Source organism: Mauremys reevesii, linkage group 8, assembly GCF_016161935.1.
Source record: "Mauremys reevesii isolate NIE-2019 linkage group 8, ASM1616193v1, whole genome shotgun sequence".
NCBI classification, from domain to species: domain Eukaryota; kingdom Metazoa; phylum Chordata; order Testudines; family Geoemydidae; genus Mauremys; species Mauremys reevesii.
This window is the reverse complement of record NC_052630.1, coordinates 61,124,251-61,150,601: the sequence shown is the minus strand read 5'-3', so window position 1 is coordinate 61,150,601 and position 26,351 is coordinate 61,124,251. Positions and strand designations below refer to the sequence as shown.

General features: G+C 40.3%; 1 protein-coding gene across 1 annotated transcript; it reads right to left on the bottom strand.

The window, feature by feature from the left end:
- Positions 1-1,411: 1,411 nt before the first annotated feature.
- Positions 1,412-21,875, bottom strand: RGS21 (regulator of G protein signaling 21). Its single transcript, XM_039486334.1, has 4 exons — positions 21,865-21,875; positions 16,269-16,345; positions 10,032-10,198; positions 1,412-1,615 (listed from the first exon to the last, which is right to left on the bottom strand). Exons 1-4 carry the CDS (start codon positions 21,873-21,875, stop codon positions 1,412-1,414), a joined length of 459 nt encoding a protein of 152 aa, XP_039342268.1.
- Between the last annotated feature and the right edge of the window lie 4,476 nt (positions 21,876-26,351).

Below are 26,351 nucleotides of genomic sequence, written 5' to 3'. Positions count from 1 at the left end.
CCGACTCACTCCATGCTTAGCTCCAGCCCAAGCCACCATTGCTGCTTCCCGTCCAGCTGATGGGAAGAGAGGATGGTGCTGAGAACTTGGTGATTCAGAAGCCCAGTTTGCCCTGCCTCACAGCAGGCCTAGCAGCTATCAAGGAGCTGAGCCCAGTATCCATCCCCTAGTAGGGCAAGCCCCCCCTCACACACCTGCTCCTGTTTCAGACAGCAGCAGGTCTGGCTATTTTGCTGGCTACAGCAGTGGGGGTGGATCCTGGTCTCAGCTCCTTGCCATACAGCTCTCTGGTGTCTGCCCCTGGGCCTGTGGGGTGGGCTGGGGTTCCTAGTCACTGCATTGTCAGCACCACCCCCTTCTTCCTGCCAGCTGGACAGAAAGCAGCAGTGGGGGCCTGGACTGGAGCTGAGCATGGAGCACACCAGGATAGGATTGGCCCATGCACACCCTACTCCTGGGATAAGTCTGGCCTGTCCCATGCCCATCTTCCTTCTGGAACTACTCTGCTAGCCACCCCATGAGCCCCTGTGGCCTCATCAGGGAGGTGGAAGCAAGGATGCTTGCTTACGCCTTGAAAAAGTTGCAGTGTTGAGCTAATTTTACAATTTCTGTGCAGTACATGAAATCGTGATTTACACAGGCTCTTAATTATATATAATATGTTGGCTGTATTTATACAGTTCCATCTGTACCTCCTTCCCCAGCCAATTTCTATCCAGGTTGCTTCCAGTGTTGTGCAAGTAGTCCTCTTCAGATCTGGGTGCTACCTCATATAGAATGTTGGTGAATTGAGAGGGTTTAATGAACTCACATATTTTACTAGATTTTTAAACTTTTTGGAGTAAAATAATAAATTAGAGCTGGCCAGGAAACATTTTTCAGTCCTGCAAAAAAACCTGAGATTTCAAAATATTTTCCTGTCTCCAAGTTGAGATGAAAAGTCAAAATATCGAAAATTTTCCTGATCCAAATATCCCCCCAATTTTTGGTTTGGGTCAATCACAACTGACCAAAAATATTTGTCTTGGTTAGGTTTGGTTTGATTTCAGCCATTTTTCTATTTGTGTCCTACTAAGCTATTTTTAGTGTAAAATTCAAAATGAAAAGTCATTTTTCATTTTGACAATTTTATACCTTTTCCAAAAAAAAAAAAGTTGAGAAACTTTCCCATGAAACGTTTGTTTTGATGAATCAGCATTTTTGATGCAATACATTTCATCAAAAAATTCCCAAACAACTCTTAGTAATATTGTTATACATTTTAGTATAGTGCATTTTGTATTTCAGAAGGAAATGGGAATTCTTAGATGTAGTGTGTATAACCACTTTAACAATATATTATTCTATACTTAGTTGCAATGGAAGGTATAGAGTAGATTCATAATCCTTGTGTCTTTGATATTTACCTTATTCACAAAAATGGGAGCCATCTTTTCTGGTTTCCATTCTGTTGCTTATTTACCAGTTCCTTATAAACTTCTGACCTTAGAAACCTAGGGAAAGAGTCCTTGGCCATGAGACTATAGATCAGTCTCTGAGCATCATCAAAACATTTCAGGGTTGGTTCCGAGATATTCTGAGAGATGTGGTCTCTGGTAGTGAAGTCAATATTAATCTGGGGAAAGTAAGGTGTAATAAAATTAGTTTAAATTTTACTGGAGAGTTGAAGTTTGTATTCGTGCATGATGCAAATATTATTTGAATTTTTTCTCAGAATATGCTGTCTGATGCAAACTAGCATGTAGTTAATGCCTTTATTTTCTAGCATATTGAATAATAGTTTATTTTGGTTCCCTGGTCTTAAGGAGATAGTATCACAGAAAGAAGATAAAAAATGCTTTTGATTATCTAAGTATAGATCAAGGCAGGAAATTCTAACTTTTATAATACAAAAAGGAAAGCATTTGCATTTCCTTTCAGAGACCTACCCTTTGCAAAATATGTTCTATAACACATACAACTCAATCAACCGAGATACCTTAATTCTCCAGCCATTCTAGGGCTATTTGAATGTTAACTATTAACTAAAGGGAATTCTGTTCTCCCGATGAATTGCAGATGTGTAACTTATTAATCATAAGGGAAGTAATAAGTGTCTTTTGAGGTGAAAATAGACTTCTTGTTCTTTAATTGGCTAATTATTAGCAATAATAATAAAGCTGTGGTCCATGAGTATAGGATGATCACACAGGACTGGCTCTGGGAAGGGTGTAATGTGGTGTTCAGCAGCATTTACTACTGTGCACCTGGACCAATATCCAAACGGTCGGCTCAGAGTTGTATGGCGTTTGAGGGGGTGCTCATTCTGTGTGGGCTCGTAGTCCAAGTCACTGTCTAGTCCATAGTTATTGCACCATTACCCCACAGAAATGTAAAATTAGGCCGATAAAATAGATTGGCTTTATTATCTGCTGAATGCTTGATAGGCCAGGAACCAAACTGTAGTTGAACTACACACAATAGCTGAAAAATCTATGTGCTTCTGAATGTGGACTGTTTTTCTGTTTATGAAAGCATGTATTTTATCACAATTTTGTGCATTCCTTGTATTTATCAGTGTGAAGATTATTGATACTTTTATCATCAGGCAGATATTTTTCTTCAAATATTTATGAAACTATTATTTCTAATTTCCATTACAGGAATAGAACTTTTCTTTTAAAAACAGTTTATTGTTGGTGACTTACACTCCTCCAGTACTCAGAATGAGTCACTATGACCTGACAGCCACTGGAGAGAATAGACAAGCAATACTACTTGACCAGAACCCCCATCCCCAAATAATCATCTCTCCTGTTACAGAGGTGGGACACAGGGCTGGGAGTCAGGAGAGTGTCAGGGCCTCTGTCCAGTAGGGGAAGTGCATTGCCTCTGTGTTCTGGGACTCCTGTATCATCTAGCCAGGGCTGTGCTGAAAGGCCCAGCTACTCAGAGGGGCTATCATGGGGGCCAAAACTCATAGGGTGCAGTGGGCAGGGAGTTGTAGTTTGCAGGGCTGCTACTAACAGGTCAGATTCTGTACCAGATATGGACTGGCTACAGCACTTCCTTCTTAGAGAGATACACCAGAGATATGTTCACTGTAAAATTCTTTATTGCACTGTCAGTAATGGCTGTTGTGAGCTTAAGTCTTAATGTATGTTACACACAGTGCCACCTAGTACAACACAATCGAACATTCTATTAGATCTCCCCTTTAAGTTTTATATTTCTACCATTTTACAAAATCACGCTATCTTTAGAGTTCAGTAGATCAGTCTGTTAAGTATCTGTGAATCATACTGGTTTTCTAATTACACAGCTCAAACATATATTAACTTGGTCACCTGTCTGTCCATTAGTTTCAATTACTGGATATGGTTGGTTTGGAAACTTTGAGTTGTCATCTTCTTGTTCTGTGTCTGCCATCTGTAGAATTTGCTTGCTCTGTTGATTATTTTTTAATGAGGAACAAACTGTAGATGCTGTCAGTTTCTGTTGAACTCTCCACTGTCTGTCTCAGTCATATATGATCTGGGTGATTAATTCTTTTTCTTTGTGACAGCTGGAATTGTCTATCCTTTATTTTCTCCATCCAGTTTGACACAAACACGGTTCTAGATCTGGTGGTTCTCTGAGAGACATCTGTTATGAAATTGTTTGGAAGCTCTTTTTTGCATTTTTATCTGATTTGACTTCTCTCTTTCTGTCCAGCTACTCTGGAGATAGACTCTTTTCCAAAGTTGGAAAAGTAGTTTTGAGTTGTCTTCCCATCAGGAGTTGTGCTGGACTATATCCAGTAGCTGCTATCGGTGTTGATCTATAGCTCAGAAGAGCAAGGAATGGATCTTCCTGCTGCAGGATTTTCTTGGCTGTCTGTACAGATGTTTCAGCCTCTCCATTCACTTGTTAGTTGCTAGTAATACAATCAAAATCATATTTCATTGAGAATGATTTAAATTCTGCTGTATGAATTGCTGTCCATTGTCCATCACTAGATGTTCTGGAATACTGAAATGAGCAAAAGTGCACTTCATTTCTCAATAACACTGTGATATGTTATGTCTTTTAAATACATTATTTTTATATACTTGGAAAAATAGTCCGCTACAGGTAATGATGTCCTCTGAAAGCACACAAATCTGTAGCTAGTCTCTTCCCAGATCTGTCTGGGGTAGAGGAGGTTTTATTAAAGCTTCTTTGTGTTATTTTGGTCTATTAGTTCTACAACTTTCATATGCAGATGCTTTATTCTTTATGTCTTTGCTGATGCCCGGTCACCACACTGACTGGCTGACCTGTTCATGGCATTTAGTTAATCTTTGATGTTGTTCATGGATGAGGTTTAGGATTTCACCTTTCATTTTGTTTGGAATTACAGTGCAATCACCTTTAATCATTAGTCCATCTGGCTTGCTTAATTGTCCATTTACTCAAACTAGCCTCCTGTCACTTCATTCATGCCCTTTAGGGCCAGCTGGCCCAAGTAGCTAATGTAACTTCTTGAAGCTGCATGTCTTCCAAGGTGTTTTTTTGTAGCTGGTGTAGTCTCGTTTCTGATACTGGTCTGTAGGTATCCATAGCATCCATGTATGCCCTTACATCGTCTTCAAGATCACGGGTGTGATGCTGGTCTCTGGAACAATGTGTCTGCTACTACCTTATTTTTGCCAGGAACACATGTAGCAGCCTGGGTTAAATCACATTAACATTATTGATAGATGCTGGCATCACAGCAGTGTTTGATCCCAGTCTTTTCCATTGATGAGAGTTACAAGTGGCTTATAGTCTGTTATCAGTATACAAGAATCCAGTCCACACAGATATTTGTAAAAATTCTCACATATCCTGTGCTTGCCAGGCACTCTTTTTCAACCTGTGCATATAGTTTTTCTGCTTCTATGAGTGTGTGAGAGCAAAATGCAACTGGCTTCCACTCAGATCCGTGTTGTTGCAACGATACACCATCTACCCCATAGCTGCTTGCATTTGGACTGACCATTGTGGGTTTAGTCACATCACAGTACTTGCGGCAAAGAGTCCTGTGGCACCTTATAGACTAACAGACGTATTGGAGCATGAGCTTTCGTGGGTGAATACCCATTTCGTCGGATGCATGTCTGATACTTGATCACAGTACTTGAGTACTGGAGCTGTTGAGATAATTTCTTTTACCTTTCTAAAGGCAATTTCTTGATTTGACCCCCATAGCAAAGACGTGTTGGATTTTAACAGTTCATTCAGTGGTTTTGTCACTATAGAAAGGTCTTGTAGGTATCGACCAAAGTAATTTACCATCCTCAGTTGTTGGTGCATTCAGTTCTCAAATAGCTTTTACTTTCTCAGAGCTAGTACTGATTCCATCTTGGTTCATCGTCTGTCCTAAAAACTCAATTTGAGATATTTGGAAAATGATTTTTTCTTTGTTTATCTTCAGTCCAGACTGACTGATTAGGCTTAGAACTTTACTGAGGGTTTTGTTGTGTTCCTCCATCAAAGGACCCATATATTAAAATATCATCCATGAAAACTACAATTTCATTTATGTTTCTTAACAGTTCTGCCACCTTTCTTTGGAAAATTTCAGGTGCACTGGTAATCCCAAGAGCTAATCTTCAAAAGCAAAATCTCCCAAAGGGTATGATGAATATTGCCAGTTTAGAACTCTTTGGCTAAAGGAAGTAGCCAGCATCTGTTTGAGGCATCCAGTTTAGAGAATATTGTGGCTCCTTTGCTTTGGGGAGAAAGTCATCCATTGTGGGATAGTTTTTCTCTCACAGCTGTTTCATTTAAATCTTTAAGATCCATACAGATTTGTATTTTTCCATTTTTCTTTATAACCAGGATAACTGGAGCACATCATGGTGTTGGTTCAGATTTTCTCAATAATGCCTATATTCTCCATTCTCTTTAATTTAGTTTTCACTTTATGAAACAATGGGATAGGAATCCTGAAAGGTGTATATATGTAATATTATTCAGCCTTGTCTTTTAAGATTATTTGTACTGGATCTCATTTCAAAAGCCCAATATCTCCAAATATTTTGAGTTCTCACATCTTTCTCACTAGGCCCATCATGACTGCCATGATATTTCTGAGAAGATTGTTGGTCTTTGATCCTTTGATCACGTAAATTCTGAATGCAAAACTTTTGTCCTTGTAAATTGTTTCTCTGGTGAACTGGCACATGCAGTTCAGATTACCTCCACTGCTAGTCAAGGAGATATCAAGTAATTTTAGCTCTGGTAGAGATTATAGGTGATTGTAAGTCCCTTTTGAGAGGATTGTCACATCTGATACTTAGTCATTTTAAAGTTAATAGTCTTCCCAGGAATATTCAGTTTCACTCTCCAGGCAGGCTATGTGTCACCACATGTGATAGATCCCAGAAAAAATGTCTCTTGATTGTCTGGAATATTAGTCAACTCCCCGACTGCCTTGGTATGGCAAACAGTTACAAAATGTCCATATTTTGTGCATTTATTACATATTTCATATTTAGCGTGACACGTGTCTTAAGCTATGAATTTTTCCAAATCCTCTGCATTTAGTCTGAAATTCTTTGTAGCCTGGGATTCCCTCATAGCCTCAGGGCTTCTATATTAACAACTCTGTTTACAGCTTCTAAGCTCGTTTCAGGTTTTTAAAGTTGCTCCTGCCTCTTCTTCTGTTGTTTGGCTAGTTCAGACTGCTTTGCTAGTGGGGTAGCAGCTTGTAGATTTAAATTTGTATTTATTTGTAGTTTCTGTGAAATGCTTTTATATCTAGGCTCAATGATTAGACTGTCTCTGATATTTTCATGTTTTGCAGTTCCAAAATCAAAGTTTTCAGCCAATGCATGCAGAACTCTTATAAAAGAGTCAACATTTTCTCCTCATTCTTGAATTCTCTGGTGAAAAATGCTCTTTCATAAGCCACATTTCTCTGAGGTATAAAGTATGAAATCAAACACATACAGAACCTTTTCATAATACTCTTTGTGACAATCTTCAGTAAAGGCAAAAGATTTAAAGATATGCGTTGCCTGCTTCCCCATAGCATAAATTAATGAAGATACCTGAATATCTTCAGTTTCCTGGTGGAGTTTTGTAGCAGTTCAAAATCTTGCAAAATACTGCTTCCAGTCTGTCCATTCTGAAGGTCTTGAAAACCGAAGTTCTCAGGGGCACTAAAGAGTGAATTGTTGATTAAATTGATCGTACAATATTTGTTGCTTCATTCTTTCTGTTTGCAACCTTTGTTGCTATTTTTCTTCTATTTATACGCTCCTCTGCCACCAGTTCGACTGTCTTTACTTCTGACACAGTGTCATGTGCTTCTTGTACTGAGTAGGCTGCAGGGCTGCTACTAGAATGTCAGACTCCTGTAACAGATATGGACTGGCTAACGAGTTTCCTTCTTAGAGAGACACACCAGAGATGTGTCCACTATAAGATGCTCTATTGAACTGCTAGGAAGGATGGCAGTTGTGAGCTTAATGAAGGTATGTTACACATGGCACCTCCTAGTGAACAGTATAATACAGTTGAGCATTCTGTTATACCTGGCACTCAAGGGTGGCAGCAAGCAGGGGCTGCTCAGTGGGGGTAGGTGCCCTGTAATCATGGGAAGCAGCAGACAGGTGGTAGGGGAGTGTCAGGAGGGAGACAGTGTGATAGGTACTCAGGAGAGGCAGTGGGCAGGGACTGTGGGGTGCCTGAAGGAGGAAGGGGTACCCTGTATTCATAGGGGGCATAAGGTGTTGGGCTGCCTGGGGATAGTGGGTGAGAGGAGAGGGGTGCCTCAAAGGGGAGGAGGGTACCTGGTACTCACAAGGGGCAGCAAACAGATGAGAGAGGGTGCTGAAAGGGTGCCCAGCACTCACGGGGGGCATCAGAGAAGAGGTGCCTGTTACTCACCACAATGCAGCAGTTAAGGAAGCCTTCTGTTCCTTGTGGACCTATTGCTGCAAAGGTCAGGTCAGGTGGTCTTTGCTGCCAGGACCCAGCTCCCTGCTCATTTTGCTTACTCACTGCAGAGCAGCTGCTGCTGACCAGAATATCTGCCCTCTGCAGCGGCACACTGTGCCATCTGGCAGGGACTCTGCATGCAGGGACCAAGCCACCATCTCTCCTTCCAGAGTGAGAAGTTGGGTCCAGAGACTTCTGGCATGTCCAAAATTTGGGTGAAAATTAGTAAAAGTCAAATAATTGTTTTTAATCCCAGGAATTTTTCAGGGAAAATTGGTAAAAAATGAAAATGAAGGGCCTTATATATACTGTAGTCCTAAAGGACATTTAAATGTTTTGTTTTGCTTAAAAAAATAAAGTCTGAGTGTTACTTTACCTCATGCAGAAGAAATGACATGCCATAAAATAATGTTTTTAAAAAGGAGGATTCATGAGCAGACAAGTACTAAACTAGAGTCCCTGCCATTTAGTTACTTCTACTTGGTACTACCAGCATTTAATTATAATAATATCCTTTTTGCTATCATCTGCAGTTTCAGATAGATAATTTCACTAATGTTTTTCATGCTTCAAATCCAGAGGCATTGAGTACCTGCAACTCCCATTGATTTCAGCAAGACAAATATTATATGATTTGGCCCATAATTTCTGTAATTTTGTTTGTAGTAATAATAATAATAATTAATGTAAAAGAACTTTGATCAGTCATAAGACATCAGGACATTCAAAACACTGTTACTATCAAAAGCAGAGGGATCAGTGCAAAGGCCACTGAGGGAGCACACATCATAAGGTAATTAATTCACATATTTCTTCATTCACACAACATTTGCTTTCATGATCAAGTTGAACATTGTGAAGGAGTATTTCAAAGGGAATGTTTCAATATTCATCACATCAGAAATATCTGTGTTAAAGGAAATGAACAAATAGTAGCCAGTAGCACACTTTAATTTACTTTGTGGAGGGAATATAGTTTATCATACCATAAAGAAGCGTATAGTCAATGAAAAGCCAAGAAAATGTACAGCCACTATTGCCAACCCCAACCATTCAAAAATAATGAAATTGACTTAATAATCATGAGATGCATAAACTAATAAATTTGTGAGGGTTTTTATGTGCCTTATGGGTTTTTGAAGCTTTAGGGGGATGCCACCTGCCCCAAAGTGTGTGAAAGCTTTTAAGGGTCAAAATTCAGCCTCAGATACACATGCAAAAATGTGTCCTTCCCCTGATTACTCAGAGGGGGCTCCTCTTATCCTCCTCCACTCCTAAGGTGAGGGAGCTGCCATCTAATCTCTCTCGTACCACATCACTATCACTCCACCTTCTTCAGCCTCCCTTTACCCTCCATTGGAATTGCAGAGGAAGTCTGCTTCTCCCCTACCCCATCTGCCAGTGTCCTGCTCCTCCCACATTCTGCACATGAACCTTTTATAGGGTCTCCGATGCTCCTCACAGTCTGTTTCCTAACTGTCTTGTCGAAAGCCCGGTCTAGAGTGGGAGCCATTTTGCCTGTGGGAGGTGGCAGCCACGTTTATTAAAGTCAGCCTCCCTTCCACAAGCAGACAGACTGCAGTGAAATTGCCATCATACTCTTTTCAACCCCCTTGAGAGTAATGGGAAATGACAGTCATTCTGAGTAAGGGAAAAATCGCGAGTTAACATGATGAAAGGCTACCCTCATGAGACAGGTAAAAAAAGCCCAAAATTGCTAGAGCCATGATAAAATTGAGAGTTGGCAATAATGAATACCTCTCCATGCATCAGAATGAGAATGCATGCATTAAGAGGTAGCACTGAACCCAAACCCTGTGTAATGTTTACTTGAAGTGTATATTCAGACACTAGATGTCTCTGTGTGCTTTTAAGAGTTCTAAAAAAGGATGTATTCCCTAGTAAATGAGAAAAGCAAAGCTGGAACTCAAGCTGTTTGGAAGCCTGTTTGATTTTCTGTAGCTGTAGTTATATGTCTTTCATAAATGCTTCCTGTTGTAGACACACTGTGATCTTGAATATCATCACATTCTGGGTCTGAGCTTTGCAACTTGAGGACTACCCTGGAAACTATCTGAAGAAAGTAAAAATGACTGTTTTACCTCCCTTGGAGCATCAGCCTGGATAAATTCTGAATAAATCTTTTGGGCTTTTGAGGCAATTTTAGCAGAAGATTTAGTTTTCTTGAAGTCCTCACAGGCCATCCAGAAGTCAATGTTCTCCTCACTGAACTCGGATTTCAGGAATGTTCTAAAGGCAGCCAGGCCATCTGAAGAAATAGAAAAATAAATTAGAAGACATATATAATCCATGTAGTCAAGTATCAGAGGGGTAGCCGTGTTAGTCTGGATCTGTAAAAGCAACAAAGAATCCTGTGGCACCTTATAGACTAACAGACGTTCTGCAGCATGAGCTTTCGTGGGTGAATACCCACTTCTTCAGATGCAAGACATCTTGCATCTGAAGAAGTGGGTATTCACCCACGAAAGCTCATGCTGCAGAACGTCTGTTAGTCTATAAGGTGCCACAGGATTCTTTGTTGCTTTTACATAATCCATGTAGCAGTTCAGAGGGTAAATCATGTTAGGGTCCAATATCTCAATCCTTCTGTTCTTATTCAGTTTACAAACCCTTAGGACAAATTCAGCCTTTTGTTAGATTCAAACAAAACCTCTTTCATTTCAGTGAAATTGTATGAGTATAATAGAGGGCTGATTTTTGAACTTTGAACTTAATGGGAGTCTTGTCTGAGAAAGGACCACAAGATTTAGCTATATCAGCATAACCAAATGTTAACATTTGGGGATTGATCACTCGGACAAACTCCCATTGAAGAAAGATTGTTGGTTTCTGTTTCCCCCATGCTTCCCTTCAAATATTCAAAGTCATCAATAAGAGTTTTTTCCAACTCAGAACTGCAGAATTTGACATGTGAAAAGTAATTTTAATGGGAAGATATTTACTCGTATTAGAAAGGCTGACTAATTCATGAAAAATTGTAACTTTCCACTACTTACAGTATTACTGTAGTTCATATGAAAATTATACACCATCAGAAAAGGTTTTGGGATTTAAGTACTATGTTGGGACCTGGGAGATGCCTGTTCAGTTCCTGGCCCTGCCACAGAATTCCAGTGTGGCCTTGTGAACTCACTTAATCTCTCTTTGCCTCAATTCCCCAATAGTAGACTGGGGATATCCAGGAAATCCAGTTAATCTTGTCTATTTAGATAATAAGAACTTCAGGGTTGGTAGTTTCTCTTTCTGTGTGTTTCTACAGTGCCAGCTGCCGTGGAGTTTTAATCTTGGTTGGGGCCTCTAGGTACTAGTAGGTAATACAGATAAGAAGTAATAATCCTGTTCTCCACATCTTGTCATTTTAAAACAATTTTCTCCCATTCAGGAAATCCATTTCAGATTGATCTTGAGACAGTCTGTGGAAATTTAAAACTTATTTTGGGAGAGTGAAACTATAATTTTATTTAAAGCCCATGTAAATGAAAAGGGAATATTTAAGAATGCAATTTAAATTCAAGTTTTAAGACTTTATGCCTTTCAATTGAAAACTCCATCTGGCAACTGTACTTTAAACGCAGAGAAATTCATTATGTTCTTGAAAGCTGTACAGGATTTGTATTGAAATTGGCATTGAGATGGGAATGATGATGGGAATTTTGTCTACCAGTAGTTTCCTTGTTACAGAACTCTAGATTGATCCTGCTCCCACTGCGGTCAATGTGACTTTTACAATTAACTTAAATGAGAGCAAAATAAAACCCTCTGCTAGGTCACAACCAGTGGAAGGGCCACTGGTCACAACCAGTGGAAGTACAAAAAGGGCAAGAGCTGTCTTTTACTCTGTGTAGATAGCACATAGCACTTCTCATTATCTGGACTAAATTAGGTGTATTTAGAGAGGATGGCCAGAAACAATGACTGATAAGTTAGGAATGGTGTATGATCTGAATTGCAGAGGCCAATTGGAACGCTGTCGCTTGACACAGCATGTACCACTTGAGACAGGCATTCAGTTAAATCCTGAGGAACTAATGCAAAAAACAAACAAACAAACAAAAAAACCCTGTTCCACCTGCCATACAAAGAAGCCACCAAACAAAGGAGCCCCATGAAAAACCATACAACCCAGGAACAACATAGGTCAACCTATGGGTGAAATGTAGCAGGAGTGACAGTGCAACCCCTATAGTTAACTGTTTCCAGCCTATCCTCTTTCTTTCAGTCACTGATAACTTCCCTACATTTTCACCTTTTTGACTGAATGTTTTGTTTTTGTTCTATCTCTGCATGAAGATGAACTGGAGGAGGGGGGGGGGTATGGTTAGAAGGGAGATTTGAGTAAAATCAGTTCAACTGCAATTGAGGTTGGGCAAGGAGAGTGGAAAACATCCTTTCTCGTTTAAAAAACAACAACTTGCAAGCAATTTTTGAATGGCTCAACAGTCACAATGGCTTGGGGTTTAAAGTTAATGTGGAAATAGCCCTGTCAGAGTAAAAGTGCCTTTGCATGTTCCAAAGATAATTGGTTTGGTTGGAGTTACCAGTGCATATCAATGCACTGAGCATGCACAGATTTCTTCCACTTAGCTTGTAAAGTGAGCAGTTAAGAGAAGATTCTCTGTGCATGCATGGCTACTTTAGGAGCACAGTTTAGAAATAACAGTAACAGGAAACATTAGTTGGTCTATTTAGGCAACCTAAATTATCTTGGAAAGCTCCAATCCTGTTATACTTATATGGTTAACTTTGAGCATGTGAGTAGTCTTACTCAAGTGTATAAATTGAAGCTCGTATGTTCACAAGATCAGGGCCTAAGTTGTCTTTGTGATATAACTGCCTTGTTCTTTCAGTGGCACCTGAGGAAGGCTGGTTGAAAAGAAAATGAATAGAATATAGCTGCTTACTGCACATTAAGCATTGTATTTCAAAAAAAGACCTTAGGAAAAACAGAATATATCACATTAACAGTTTAACAGCTTAAATCTCAGTTCTACAAAAGTCCTTAAATTTACATAATTTTGGCTATGTAAAGGATCCTGTGACCTATAAACTGTTCTGTGCCATCTAGCAAGGGGGTTACAAGACTATCCTGATCCTGGTATGTACATTCTGCTTTACAAAAGACTATCGTGTAAAGTCTTAAATGAAAGCCAGGGTCACACTGGTGGTTAATATTGTGAAATTTATGTACAGGTACTATGTAAGGAGTTATATATGTATAATGAAAATGTGTTTTAAAGTCTGTGTCAAGACAGAGTTGACAAACAGGCTTTCTGTCACACAAAAGATGTTTATTGCCCTGTCTCTGTGCCAGCATGTTAAGCAGTGTAAGCTAACACAATGGCTACATATCTACATATAAAGTCAACAGGGGGATGTGAAATCAACAGAGCAGCTGGTTTGTACACTCTTCCCTTGGGGACAGAAGACCTGGTATTTCGGTGAGCGTTCAATGGATAAGGGACTGTACTCTACAGAGGAATGCTTCAAAGGGACTTGGGGACTGGGGTGCACCTATTGTTGTCCTGCAAGGCAGAGTGATGGCTGGCATAGCCCAGAGAAGATTTTGGATAGCTAGTAGGCTGGTGGTGTCAGGGAGTCAACACCCAGTTAAGCACAAGCAAGTCTCCCTCTCTTTGGAGGCAGGAGAGTAACAAGGTGACTCTCAGAACTGGGTACCCGTAGAACTGTCACACTGTGTGAATGAGAATCAGGCCCTATGATGAAAACATGCTGTTCTCTACAATATTTTCATTGTCAAAAAGGCCTTAACAAACCACAATACCACCCAGAGAGCAAAACCAAGAATTCCACAGGAATAGCTAAGTTTGTAGAGAGCAAAAAATGATGTGGTATTACCTCATATTATGTGAGAAATAATATGTGATCATCTAATTATACCTATGGTGAAGATGTGAGTTAATGTGTGAGTGGTGGGGAAGGCTGCTTTATCTGATGCCTTAATGCTAGTCACTTTTTGGCCACATGCACCGCTGACTACACACCTTAGTGGAACTTTCCCCTTGACCTGTCTCTTTATGACCAGCCTCACCTGCTTTCCCAACTCTTCTTTTAACTTCTGGGCATCTGAATGGAGATGTATTTATTTTGCATAATTGCAAAGTTCCAAGTTGGCAGAAATTAGGCTACTTTAAAACTTACACAGGGAGTCTGAGTTTGTGTATGTGTGTGTGTGTGTGTGTAGGGGAGGTGAATGAGGGTAGCATAGCTCCCCCTTCTGCTAAAATCAGAGGAAAAACTCCTCTCTTCTCCTCTCCTCTCCAGCGTACAGTGCTGGAGTGCTACACCACGGCTCCCCACCCAATCTGAATCTACTTTAACCACTGCACTTACACCATATTTCTGACCAACTTAACGCCTGACCCTGTAAATTCTTACTCATGTGAGTAGCCTTTATTTGCCTGTAGACAATGTATGTGAATAACTGTTTCCTGGATCAGACCCCTGCAGTTAATATGGAACATGAATCACCAATTACATCTCCAGAAGAATTTAGTCCCAAATCTTCAAGTGCCATTGTTTAAAATATTTTGTGCACACATGAATGGACAGGAACAGACTACTTATCTATTGAATTATTCTAATCCTGTAAATTTATACTCAGGTGTGAGACTGTAATTTCAGAAAACTCCCACTTCCTTGGATAGGCAAATGAGTCCAAGTGGAGGACACTCTAGAAAGAGTTGGCCAAATTCTACCATCCACTGGTATTGTACCCGCATGGCCCCACAGTATGCCAACATTTTTATGGCTCACTTAGAACAATGCTTCCTCAGCTCTCGTCCTCTAACGCCTCTACTCTACTTGTGCTACATTGATGACATCTTCATCTGGACCCATGGAAAAAAAGCCCTTGAGGAATTCCATCAGGATTTCAACAATTTCCATCCCACCATCAACCTCAGCCTGGACCAGTCCACACAAGAGATCCACTTCCTGGACACTACAGTGCTAATAAGCGATGGTCACATAAACACCACCCTATACCAGAAATCTACTGACCGCTATACTTACCTATATGCCTCAAGCTTTCATCCAGACCACATCACACGATCCATTGTCTACGGCCAAGCTCTAAGATACAACCGCATTTGCTCCAATCCTTCAGACAGAGACAAACACCTACAGGATCTCTATCAAGCATTCTTAAAACTACAGTACCCAACTGCTGAAGTGAAGAAACAGATTGACAGAGCCAGAAGAATACCCAGAAGTCACCTACTACAGGACAGGCCCAACAAAGAAAGTAACAGAACGCCACTAGCTGTCACCTTCAGCCCCCAATTAAAACCTTTCCAGAGCATCATCAAGGATCTACAACCTATCCTGAAGGATGATCCCTCCCTCTCACAGATCTTGGGAGACAGGCCAGTCCTCACTTACACACAGTCCCCCAACCTGAAGCAAATACTCACCAGCAACCACACACCACACAACAAAAACACTAACCCAGAAATCTATCCTTGCAACAAAGCCCATTGCCAACTTTGTCCACATATCTGTTCAGGGTACACCATCATAGGACCTAATCACATCAGCCACACCATCAGGGGCTTGTTCACCTGCATATCTACCAATGTGGCCATCATGTGCCAACAATGCCCCTCTGCCATGTACATTGGCCAAACTGTACAGTCTCTATGCAAAAGAATAAATGGACACAAATCAGATGTCAAGAATTATAACATTAAAAAACCAGTCGGAGAATATTTCAGTCTCCCTGGACACTCAATTACAGACCTGAAAGTGGCAATTCTTCAACAAAAAACCTTCAAAAACAGACTCTAACGAGAAACTGCAGAACTGGAATTAATTTGCGAACTGGACACCATTAAATTAGGCTTGAATAAAGACTGGGAGTGGGTGGGTCATTACACAAACTAAAAACTATTTCCCCATGCTGTTTTTTCCCCTGCTGTTACTCAGACCTTCTTGTCAATTGTTTGAAATGGGCCATCCTGATTATCAGTACAAAAGTTTTGGTTTTTTTTCTTGCTGATAATAGCCCACCTTAATTGATTAGTTTTGTTAGAGTTGGTATGGCAACCCCCATTTTTTCATGTTCTCTGGGTATATATATATCTTCCTACTGTATTTTCCACTGCATGCATCTGATGAAGTAGGTTTTAGCCCATAAAAGCTTATGCCCAAATAAATTTGTTAGTCTCTAAGGCGCCACAAGTACTCCTTGGTATCTTTGGGCTTGAATCTGCTCCCACTGAAGTTGGTGCCAAAGTTCTCAGTGACCTCAGGTAAACAGAGTCAGTAGATATGTTTTTACAGTTATAGGTACTTCTTACCTTTATTTGCTAGTAGTGTATCCACCGACTCAAACCATGCCATTGTTTCCTTAGGGGCTGACCTGTGGAAACAACATCTACCCTTGAAAATAGCATTGTGATCTTTTGCCTATGCAGTCTATGTTAGTTTTTCTGTTGCTTGGACCATGTCATCATCACCTCATTAACAAAGCAAGATGAGTAACTTCCAGCACTGCACCATATATCAAATAGTAAAAGGTTAAAAGGAAGTCTGACTTTTTTTAGCGTACAGATAACCATAGAGCACTGCAAAATAGAATGCAATTTGACACTGGCAACTTGATAATTAATCTAGGAGACAGTAGTAATAATGTTTGCAATTGTCTGAACTATAATAAAGGTGTGGGAGAGATATTAGTCACTGTTCTGTAGTGGAGTGCTGGATTTCTTTTCAACTTTGAATGGATTAACCATTAATTTATATGACACTTTTTGCTTGCAATGACTAAATTATCTAAAAGGTTATCACACTAGCAGTGGTGTGATAAATGGGCTATTTCTCAGTTTCCTACCAGTATAAAAATCTGGATCCATTCATAGTTTTGCTTCTTAACAAGGTTTTGATTAAGTATTTGTTAAAGCTGTAATAATCTGTCTTTTTTGTTTCCCACTGGCATTGGAGGCTCCCCCTCCCAAGAAAGCACAATAATACAGTTACTCAAGAAATTTTCAGTTCTGAGCTGATGTATCTAAATCTAGGAAACTGTCAGGGCAGAATAAGATTTTTTCCAAACTAGTTCATAATTTTAAGTGCTCCTTCCTTTTCTCCTTCCTTCCTTCCGGACTTGGTGCATGTGCAATATGGTCTAAAACAGACTTGCTGAACAACTGAACTGTTATCCATTGTCTCTCCAATGAATAAAACCCCGTATTATGTAAGTCTTCCACCCTAGGGGGTATCCAATGCAGAGCAGTCAAGTGGTTGTTTGTTTATATGTTCTGTTTATTAGGCTGGCTCCATTTTTTAAAAATGTCCAGTTTCTGAAGATTTTACTGGGCAGCAATATTTATAGCACAATCTGTCTAGTTTAGATAATTTTAAGTCACCTATCACTTATATTTTAGCATTTCATCAAGATGTGCTTTACATATTGATATACAGAGTGGAATGACTGTGCCATTCAAATGTACGGCCATGTCTACACTAAGGCCATGTCTACACTAGGAAAACAAGGTTTATTGTTAACTAAAATGTTATAATCCTAGCATAGACAAGGCAAGTTGTAGATTTAACACTTTAGTTGTACTTAGGGTTTTCTTCAATCGGCGAACATGTTCAAACTACAATTTGCCTTGTCTAAAATAGCATTTTAACATGTTTTAAATACACTATTTTCCCCCTAGTGAAGGCCATGCTATGTGTAGTGAAGATGAGGATATGTGTAAATTAGGCCTGATCTACACTGAAAAGTTATATTGACATAGCTACATCTCTGAGGGGTGTGAAAATACACATGCCTGAGAGACATAGCTCTGCTGTCCCGATCCCCTGGGTAGACAGCACTAGGTAAACAGAAGAATTCTTCCATCAACCTAGTTATTGCCTCTTGGGGAAGTGGATTAACTACAGCAGTGGGAGAACCCTGTAGTGAGTGTCTACAGTGAACCCCTACAGCCATGCCTCTGTAGCATTTTAAGTGTAGACATCAGAGTATTTTTCTATTAATTAATTGATTGTGAATGGCAAATGTTTGTGGCTTGCCCAAGGGATCAGCCTAGATAAACGATGACAAACAAACAGTCGGGGAGTGTCAGTATGAGCCTTTCCAAGTGTGAAGTGTTCTGAGTTAATAAGTTCAAGGTAAAAATCTTGGTGAACTCATGGAGTAGATGACCCCTAGGACGAAGAGAAACCACCAGCACACAGAATCACATTGGCATGAGGGGGAGTTTAGTTACATGCACCAGAGAAAACTCTTACTAAAACTTCCATGACATTTGTAAAGGCTCCATTTTTAGCAATTGTGAGAGAGGATCTAGGCGTCATTCTCTAATTCATAGTTCGTAACCAAAATTAGTGGGAGAGGTGTGTTGTACTGAGCAAAATGCCAATCTGCCTATTTGAAAGGACAATGCAGAAACTGGCTGGGGCAGACATGTGCAGTCTGGTGTGCGAAGTATAGTATGTAAGCTAGTTTCTTAAGCCTTTCAAAAGAAATTATTTGGCATTGTTAAAAGGTTTTGGTATCCTCAGTGGCTCCTAGAGAAATCAGAGCGTCCAAACTCTCTTGTTTGTGTAGATTACTGGTTTGTAAAACAAGGTAGCTGCTCTGGATCAAGGAGGGCTTGTTGGACATACAAGTTGACTGAGATGCAGGGTTTAATAAGATGGCTGAGTGAGGTGGGGTGTCACTCACCTCCCTCTGGACACAACAGCAGGATCTCACTGACAAGGAGGTGTCAGAGCAAGAACTTGCTCTTTAGTCATATAAAACATTTCTTTTACCTCTGTAGCTAAGCTGAGATGGCCATATTTGGTTTAGCTTATCAGAAGGGTAAATCAAGGTATGTTAAGCAAACAGCTTGTTTTAATTCCATTTTCTCTCCTTTTTTGTAAAAATTATTTACAAATTTGGTTAATATTATTGTTGTATGGGTAACTTCACTCTCATGTCCACAGGAGAAAAGAGAACCTCCTCACCTCTAAGGAAAGGTGCTGAAGGGTGATGAGTTTCTTGAACCTATACCCTTCTCAGGCTCAGTCTGGACAGAGGTGTTGCCCAGATTTGTGTGGGCAAACTCTAGGAGTATATCTTCAGTGCACAGTTAACCTGTGTGATTTCAAAAGTTGCTAACTCTCTGAAAAACCCCATTTCATTCACTACATGTCCCATTTGCCCATCTCCTTGGGCTGAGCAACCAGTCAGAGCTGCTATGGGAAGTCCGCCTTTCTTTCCCCCCTCCCCAAAGCCATTCTTACAGAGAGGAGGGTGAAGCAGGGAGCTAAAGAACCCAGTAGCTCCAGGTAGCTCTGCTGTCTAATCCCCACTCCCTCCTGGGACCAACAGGGATGACACAGCACCCCTGCACCTCCCCCAACCCTGGGAAGCTCATACCTCCCAACCCTTCAAGTGGCTAAAGTGGGGATGGGTCCTGCCCCCTGGACAGTGGGAGGCCTGGGGAAAGAATTGCAGAGTGAGTCCACCCCACACTCATCCTGTGTTGATGCCTGGAATGGATGGAAGGGACCTGTGTGTGTGTGTGTGTGTGTGTGTGTGTGTGTGTGTTAGAGAGAGAGAGAGAAACCCTGGGAGGAGTGGGGGTGAATCGATGTGTAGAGGGGACAGGGTGACAGGACTGGCTTGGAGGTTGGGGGCAGAAGTTATTGCTGAGCAGGGGATGGGCAGATGTGGCAAGCCCATGCAGCAGGGGCCAAATTCACTGTACCTGATATATCTGGGATAACAGGCAACACTATCTGTCACACATACACAGGGTATGGACTGGGAGGAGGGGAGGTGTGTTAAAAACATTTTAAAAATCTAAACCACGATACAATCTTTAGAAAAAAAATCTCAAGATTTTTTGGCCATGTGACTCATGATTTTTGATCTCTTTAAGTTGGTAATACCATGATTAGCACCCACTTCTGAGCACCCAGGTTAGCCTAGGCTGGATGTGTAGCAAACTGTCCATGTTACTATATCCTTGCTGTTTCTGCACTTGCCCGTGTGTGTCAGGGGACATATCTCACGGTTCTTTGTGCTGTGATACTCTTATATTCTTTCCCAGTCAGTTATATCAGTTGTGGGAGACACAAAATATCCTTCCAGAGAACTGTGGAAAGGTCATTGTATGACTATCAGCACTTGAGTGATTTAACCTATGTCCTTACTGCAAAGTGGACAGTTTCCAGCCCGAGGTATAGCCAGGGCGCAGGTTCTAACCTATACCCAGGTAAGCTAGCCTGGGCTTAAGCACCTCCACACCCTGGTCAGAGGTTCATCTGTGTGGATGGTAAGGAAGTTTGGGCTAAACCCGGTAGAAGCCTGGGTTAACTATGCCGTGAAGACTTACCCTAGATGGGAAATCAAAAGACCATGGAGGAGATGTGAGTTGGAGATTGTTGGTAATAATGTCCTCATCCAAAAGACACTCTCAGAGTAAATTAGGTAAGGAAATCACTCATTTTATTCAGAGCAATGAAGGGTCTAAATTGACCCTGCTAGGTTCCAAATATGCAAGTCTAGTCATTTCCTACCTCATGCTTAGACCATGAAGCTATGGCCTCTAATGAGGACAGGAGCTCAGTCCAGCTAAAATTAGACTTGATGATTGTTGTCTCACTAAAGCACTGCCAGCCTCCTGTGTCTATCAGGTATGGAGGCTATTCGTAATTCTTAATGGGGAGGAATCTCTGTCCTCTGCAGCTGCATAACACCCAGTCAAGAATTCTATGCTGCTTCTTTCTGTGGAGTAGACATGCAAGGGCAGATTCTTTCAGGGTTGACTGGACATCTGTCAGAGAATTTTATAGTAACCTTTAATGTGAAGTTTATGATGCTCTTATCTGACTGACGAATCTGTTCCTGAAATCATCTAAGGAATGTTCTTTATGCCAGTCGTTGACCCTATCAGGGGCTTATGCTCCTATATATACTGACTTAAAAAGATGCGTTTCCAGAGATTAAACAACTGGTAATGGCTACAACTGGTCAAACCCTTCATTCTGAATAATATATTAAGGGGCTTTTTAAAATTTTTGGCTCAGTCATGATTACTATAAATATATTTGATATTCTTAAATATTCACTGAGAGCCAGGTTGTCACAGCTATTACTGAGCTGCACAGGGGAGTTTGCGAGTTATATTCCACATAGAGTTATGAAAGTATATTACAGACAATAATAGTATTCATTAATTGTATATTTATCAAAATGCAACATGGGAGCATTAATGTGTTATCAAGTGAGTGCCATTGTTTTCAGAGGAATTGCTATAAGGTTAGTGCATTAATACTATAACATTGCAAGCATTATTTTGAAGTAGCTGTCAATTTACTTGCATCATAACTGTGCAAAATTATAGACACAAAATTAATAAAATTGCATATATATAAATTGAATCTAAATATAATCAATATATATTAAAACACAAATCAAAACCATAGAATATATTATATGAAATTGTGACATTTGTTAGGCTCACAGATTGTCAGACAACTATCAGCTCTCTGCTTCCTTTGGCGGAGTTATGCCAGCAGAGAAACTGGACCAGTAAATGTAACAACTTTAATCAAATATATAACAAATATGTGGGAAGTTCAGTGAATATTTAACTGCTTTCAAATCTCCTGGGAAAGCAGAATGACAGACCAGGGCAAATCAGAAAGAATGGACCTAATCCTGCGTACTTTCCTCATGAGAGTGGTGCTGTTTGCTTCACTCAGAGTGATCTTACTGACTTCAGTCGGATTACTCTCATGAGTAGCGTGAGCAGAATTTGCCCCAAGGACCAAAATCAGCATATTAATTATAATCAACGAAGGAAATAAAAACTGTCCAGGCTAATCAGACTTCAACTGTCCGATTCCATACATCTTCTCAGATAAAAATAGCCATAAACAACAACTCACTTCACTGGCATTTTTTGTTCCACTGTCTGACTGTCACAGGTAATGCAGAATTTTTCTTTTTGACTAATCTTCAAGCTGAAGGTAATGTGACAGCAGGAACATTACAATTAGTATGCAAATAACCAAACAGCGGGTTGCAAATTGACATTCTGTTTTTACCACTTTCTTTCGAATTATTTCTGTTTCACAAACATGGCTTGTTTTTGATCATAGCCAGCCTAATTTAATCCCCCTCCAGCACAAGGAATAGCTATTTAATTAAACATGGTTTAGATGGAAACATCTCTCAAACTTTCTTTATACTCTGAGCAACATCTTCACGGAGACATCATCTTGTGGGCCACTTCCTGGTCTTGAACCCATGTTGTTACCAGCCTGCCGATCATGGTGAGAAAGGCGGCGAGCAGTGCCTGTTCCACTTGCTCCTCTTTCCTTTTCCTACTGCCTGCCTACCTAATTCTATCCCCAATAAACAAAACAAAAACAAACAAACCCTTCGCTGCATACAACTAACAACGCTGAATTCATTTACTTTTATGTTGTATCTACAACTCCTGTCCTCCTTCTATCTGTATCTTTCAATTGTAAGCCCTCCAAGACAGGATTGTTCCTTTTGTGTGTTTGTACAGCATCTTGAACAATTGGGCCCTGGGCCTTTGCATACTATAATAATATAAATATTTAGTCCTATTACTGCTACTTCTACTACTAGTAATGTGACCATGCAAGATCCCAGTGGCAGCTACCGCAATTCTTTCAGAATACATCTCTTTTTGATATAAACTCTTGATGTATTTTCAATGGTGCTCAATGTTGTAAGTGTATTTTCTTTCAGGGAAAACTAATTGTACTGTCTCCTTCTGATTTTTGTGTTCTCTCTCCTTTCCCTCTATTCCTTATCCCCAAGCTTCCCAGCACTTGCTTCATACAGCCTGATTCTCCTCCTTCTCCTCCTGTATGCTTCTCTGTCCTCTTTCGCATATCTCTCTCCCCCACTCCTCTGAACATGTTGGCCTGCAGACTGCTTTCCTTCTCTCCTCTCCTCTCCTCATGCTTTCCTGCTGTGTTGTCCCCTACACATTCTGCCCAGCTGAATGCTCAGTGATAGGTTTTCTTGGGTATATGAGCTGTATGAATTAATATTGTTTTGGGCAATGTTTAATCAAGTGAGACCTGCACTAAGGACTGTCTTAAATAAGTAACTCCCTGCATTAGGGACCACTTCAAAGTAATATTATTCAGTTTCCAGTACAATTTTGGTTGACCTTTATTCAAAGACAGATTCTGCTAGGCAACCAATATTTGCTGGTATCCTGGAAAATCAATTGAGACAAGTTTTATTATATTGGCTTCTAAAGGGTAACTGTAGGATGGCCTTAAATAACTTACCCAGCAGAGATTAGTTTAGTATTTTGAGAAGTTTGATTCAATGTTCCCCTTAGAATTACTTCAATATTTTGAAAATGTTATTAGTTCTTAATATCTGTTTATTAAAGAAAATTTAAGATCTCAAAATTTAAAAAATTACTTTAGCTAATTGAATTTGTATGAAGTACTTCAGCAATACTTAACAAGATCCTCAGCACAAAGATATTAGATATTTTCATTGATAAGAAAATGTAGGTTCTTGTCACTTTGATGGCAATGCTAGCTAAATGTGAATGTATCACACAGACCAACAAAATCTTATCTAAAAATAATTATAAAATCTAAAAATTCAACATTGTCTAGAAATTCTTTGCAATTTTATCAGTCCAAGATCATATAAGTAGTGGGTCGTTAGTGAGCTTAAAGAGTATTCTGAAGTATTTCATTTGTTTGAAAAAAGTAGCTTGGTTCCCACAGGCTATTGGAGTAATAGAAAAAAATCATTTCAATATGTCTTTGTGTTATTATACATATATAAAGAAAAAGAGAGTTAGTCTGTATTTAGGGAAAACAACAAAAATCGTAAGAAAAATATTCAAATGAGATGGATAAACAAGGATTTTCTTTTGCTTTCTAAATCCTATATGTGTAGTTCAAACATTAAGCTTACTTTAATAAATAATTTTTAAAAATGCTGTCCTAAAACCAAACAAACACATAAGTATTTTGGAATCTCGCCTTGAAGGTCTGTACTTGGGTGTGAACAATGCAGGGATAGCAATTCAGAAAGTTAGTATTAGTATATTCTAAAGCTTGAACAGGAGTTTCTCCATAGTTATTCCATAGTCACAAGCACAGTGTTGTTTTCTTCAAGGACTTCTGAGAGATGAGGGACCAAATTTTGATTACAGTTATCAGTATTGTCAATCCTAAGTATTTAAAAATCATGAGTTAGGTGTCAAAAGCATGATACTGGCTTAAAAATGACGAGATAGAAATGTGCATAGAGAATAAGGGGCTGTGTCCAAACAGCTCACTGTTTAATTTGAGTATGACAAGACAGGACACTGTATCCGGCAAAGAGATGGGGGGAACAGAGGAACAAACATTAGGTTATGCAGCTTCTTGGCTGGCAAACCCTGTAATTAATTTACACAGAGCCAGTTTTTGTCTGACTCCTGTGCAGGTGTACAAGGCATGGGGAGAACACTGTCATAGTATCTGACTTCCACTGAGCACAATGGCTACTTCCTGCATAGTACTTCCTGAGGCACAAGCTAACCCAGATGGGTGTGGAGCAGGCATGACAGAGGCCCTGACCCTTTCCTGCAGCTCCCATTGGCCAGGAACGGTGAACTGCGGCCATTGGGAGTTGCGGGGGGCCGGGCTTGTGGACGGTCAACATCAGCAAAATGTCTCATGGCCCGCAATCAGATTACCTTGATGGGACACATGTGGCCCGCGGGCCGCAGTTTGCCCACCACTGGCTGGGCTTACCACTGCCCTGCACTATAGCTTATTTCTGTATGGGAAAGGGAATAAGCTATAGTGGTATAAGCACATTTATATTGGTATAACTGCATCCTTACTAGGGGATGTACTAGTATAGCTATGTTGGGGGAAAAAATCTCACTCCTAGTCGACATAGTTGTACTGGTACTAAAACTGCGTATAACTGGCCCAATATACTTGATGTGACTATTTAAATTGTCATTGATATTTTGTTTCACAATCATCACACTTATGGCTTCCTCCCCCGTCCCTTCCCCAATTTTTTTTATTCCATTTACTGTTCATCTTGGTTTAGTTAGATAATAGCGCTTGTTTCTCAACATCCTGTGTCAATGCTACGCAAGTGCACTTTCCCTTTGAGAATACCTTCAAAGCAATTCCAGTGTTAGTTTTATGTTTTTTCATAGATTTGCTTTATTATATAATTTTTATGAATTTCTAGGACTTTAACAGTCTAAGGGCTGCATGGCCCCACAGTGCAGAATAATGTCATGCGAACTGCAGCATGCACACGCTAAAGGATTGCACTGTGACTGCCCTATGTAGGCCCTGCTAGTGGAAAATAAAAGGGTACCTAGTTCACATTACTGTAGTCCTGTTTCATCCAAGACTACGTTAATGTACGTTAGGTAACATTGACTTCTCGCTAGCATGGTCAAGATGGGGAAATCACAGTGCAGTGCTTTAGCTTGTGCTGCAGCTCATCTCCCTATAGTCTGCACTGCGGGGCCACGTAGGCAAGCTCTAAGTTGCTCTCCATTCTGTGGAGGCCAATTTGTCTCTCGTGGAAGCTGTTTAGCATTTTAAGTTAAACTGGCAGCACATCCACATTTCTGCACAGTGTGATAGGGTGGGATTTCTGTGCCAGCATAAATGTCCTGTTTCTTCCATACACAATATGCACATGACCAAATGTAGAGCTAGCTTTATATATGCATGACTTACAAAAGCCATCTATTGAACACATTACAGGGGAGAACAGTTCCAGTGAACTGCAAGTAAATGTTGTCGCTTCATTTAGCACTAGGCCATTAAACCTAATGTTTGCTCATTGTACATTTAGGTGCAGGCTGAGATATATGGCAGTGTTTGAAATGCTAGTACTCAAATCTAAGTTTGCAGAGGAAATAGAATGAGATTTCACTATGATGAGGCCTTCTTCAGAGTGAGGTACAAATGCACAGTCCTCCACATACACCAGCCCTCCAATTGTCTGATCTCTCTGAGGGATGCTTGTCAGGAATCTGCCAGGTTGTGTGTGTGGGGTGGGGGAGAGGGAAGGGAGGTTCTGTGTGATGATTTTCCTTACTGATCTTGGAGCTGTCTGGGCCCTGGGACAGACTCCAACATAAATTAGAACAGCCTAAGGGCTGCTATAAAATTCATTGGCTATTGATATGGCAATAGCATCAGTGGCTCACCGGGATTTCATGACCATGTCTCCTTTTCCTTATTCATGAATCCTGTGCTGGTGGCCAGGATTGGGAAGTGGTGTAGGAGCTACGTCAGCTCTGTGCCACCTAAGTCTTCCCTTATGCACTGGCCAGCTAAGCTAGACAGTCTTATCATACAAGTGAATCAAGATCTAGCCCTCTAGTAAGAGTTCT

Coding starts and splice junctions, on each gene's coding strand:
- RGS21 (XM_039486334.1), bottom strand. Junction 10,199..16,268: donor TACACTACTAGCAAATAAAG/GTAAGAAGTACC, acceptor CTATTTCTTCAG/ATGGCCTGGCTGCCTTTAGA. Junction 1,616..10,031: donor AGGCTGATGCTCCAAGGGAG/GTAAAACAGTCA, acceptor TACTTTCCCCAG/ATTAATATTGACTTCACTAC.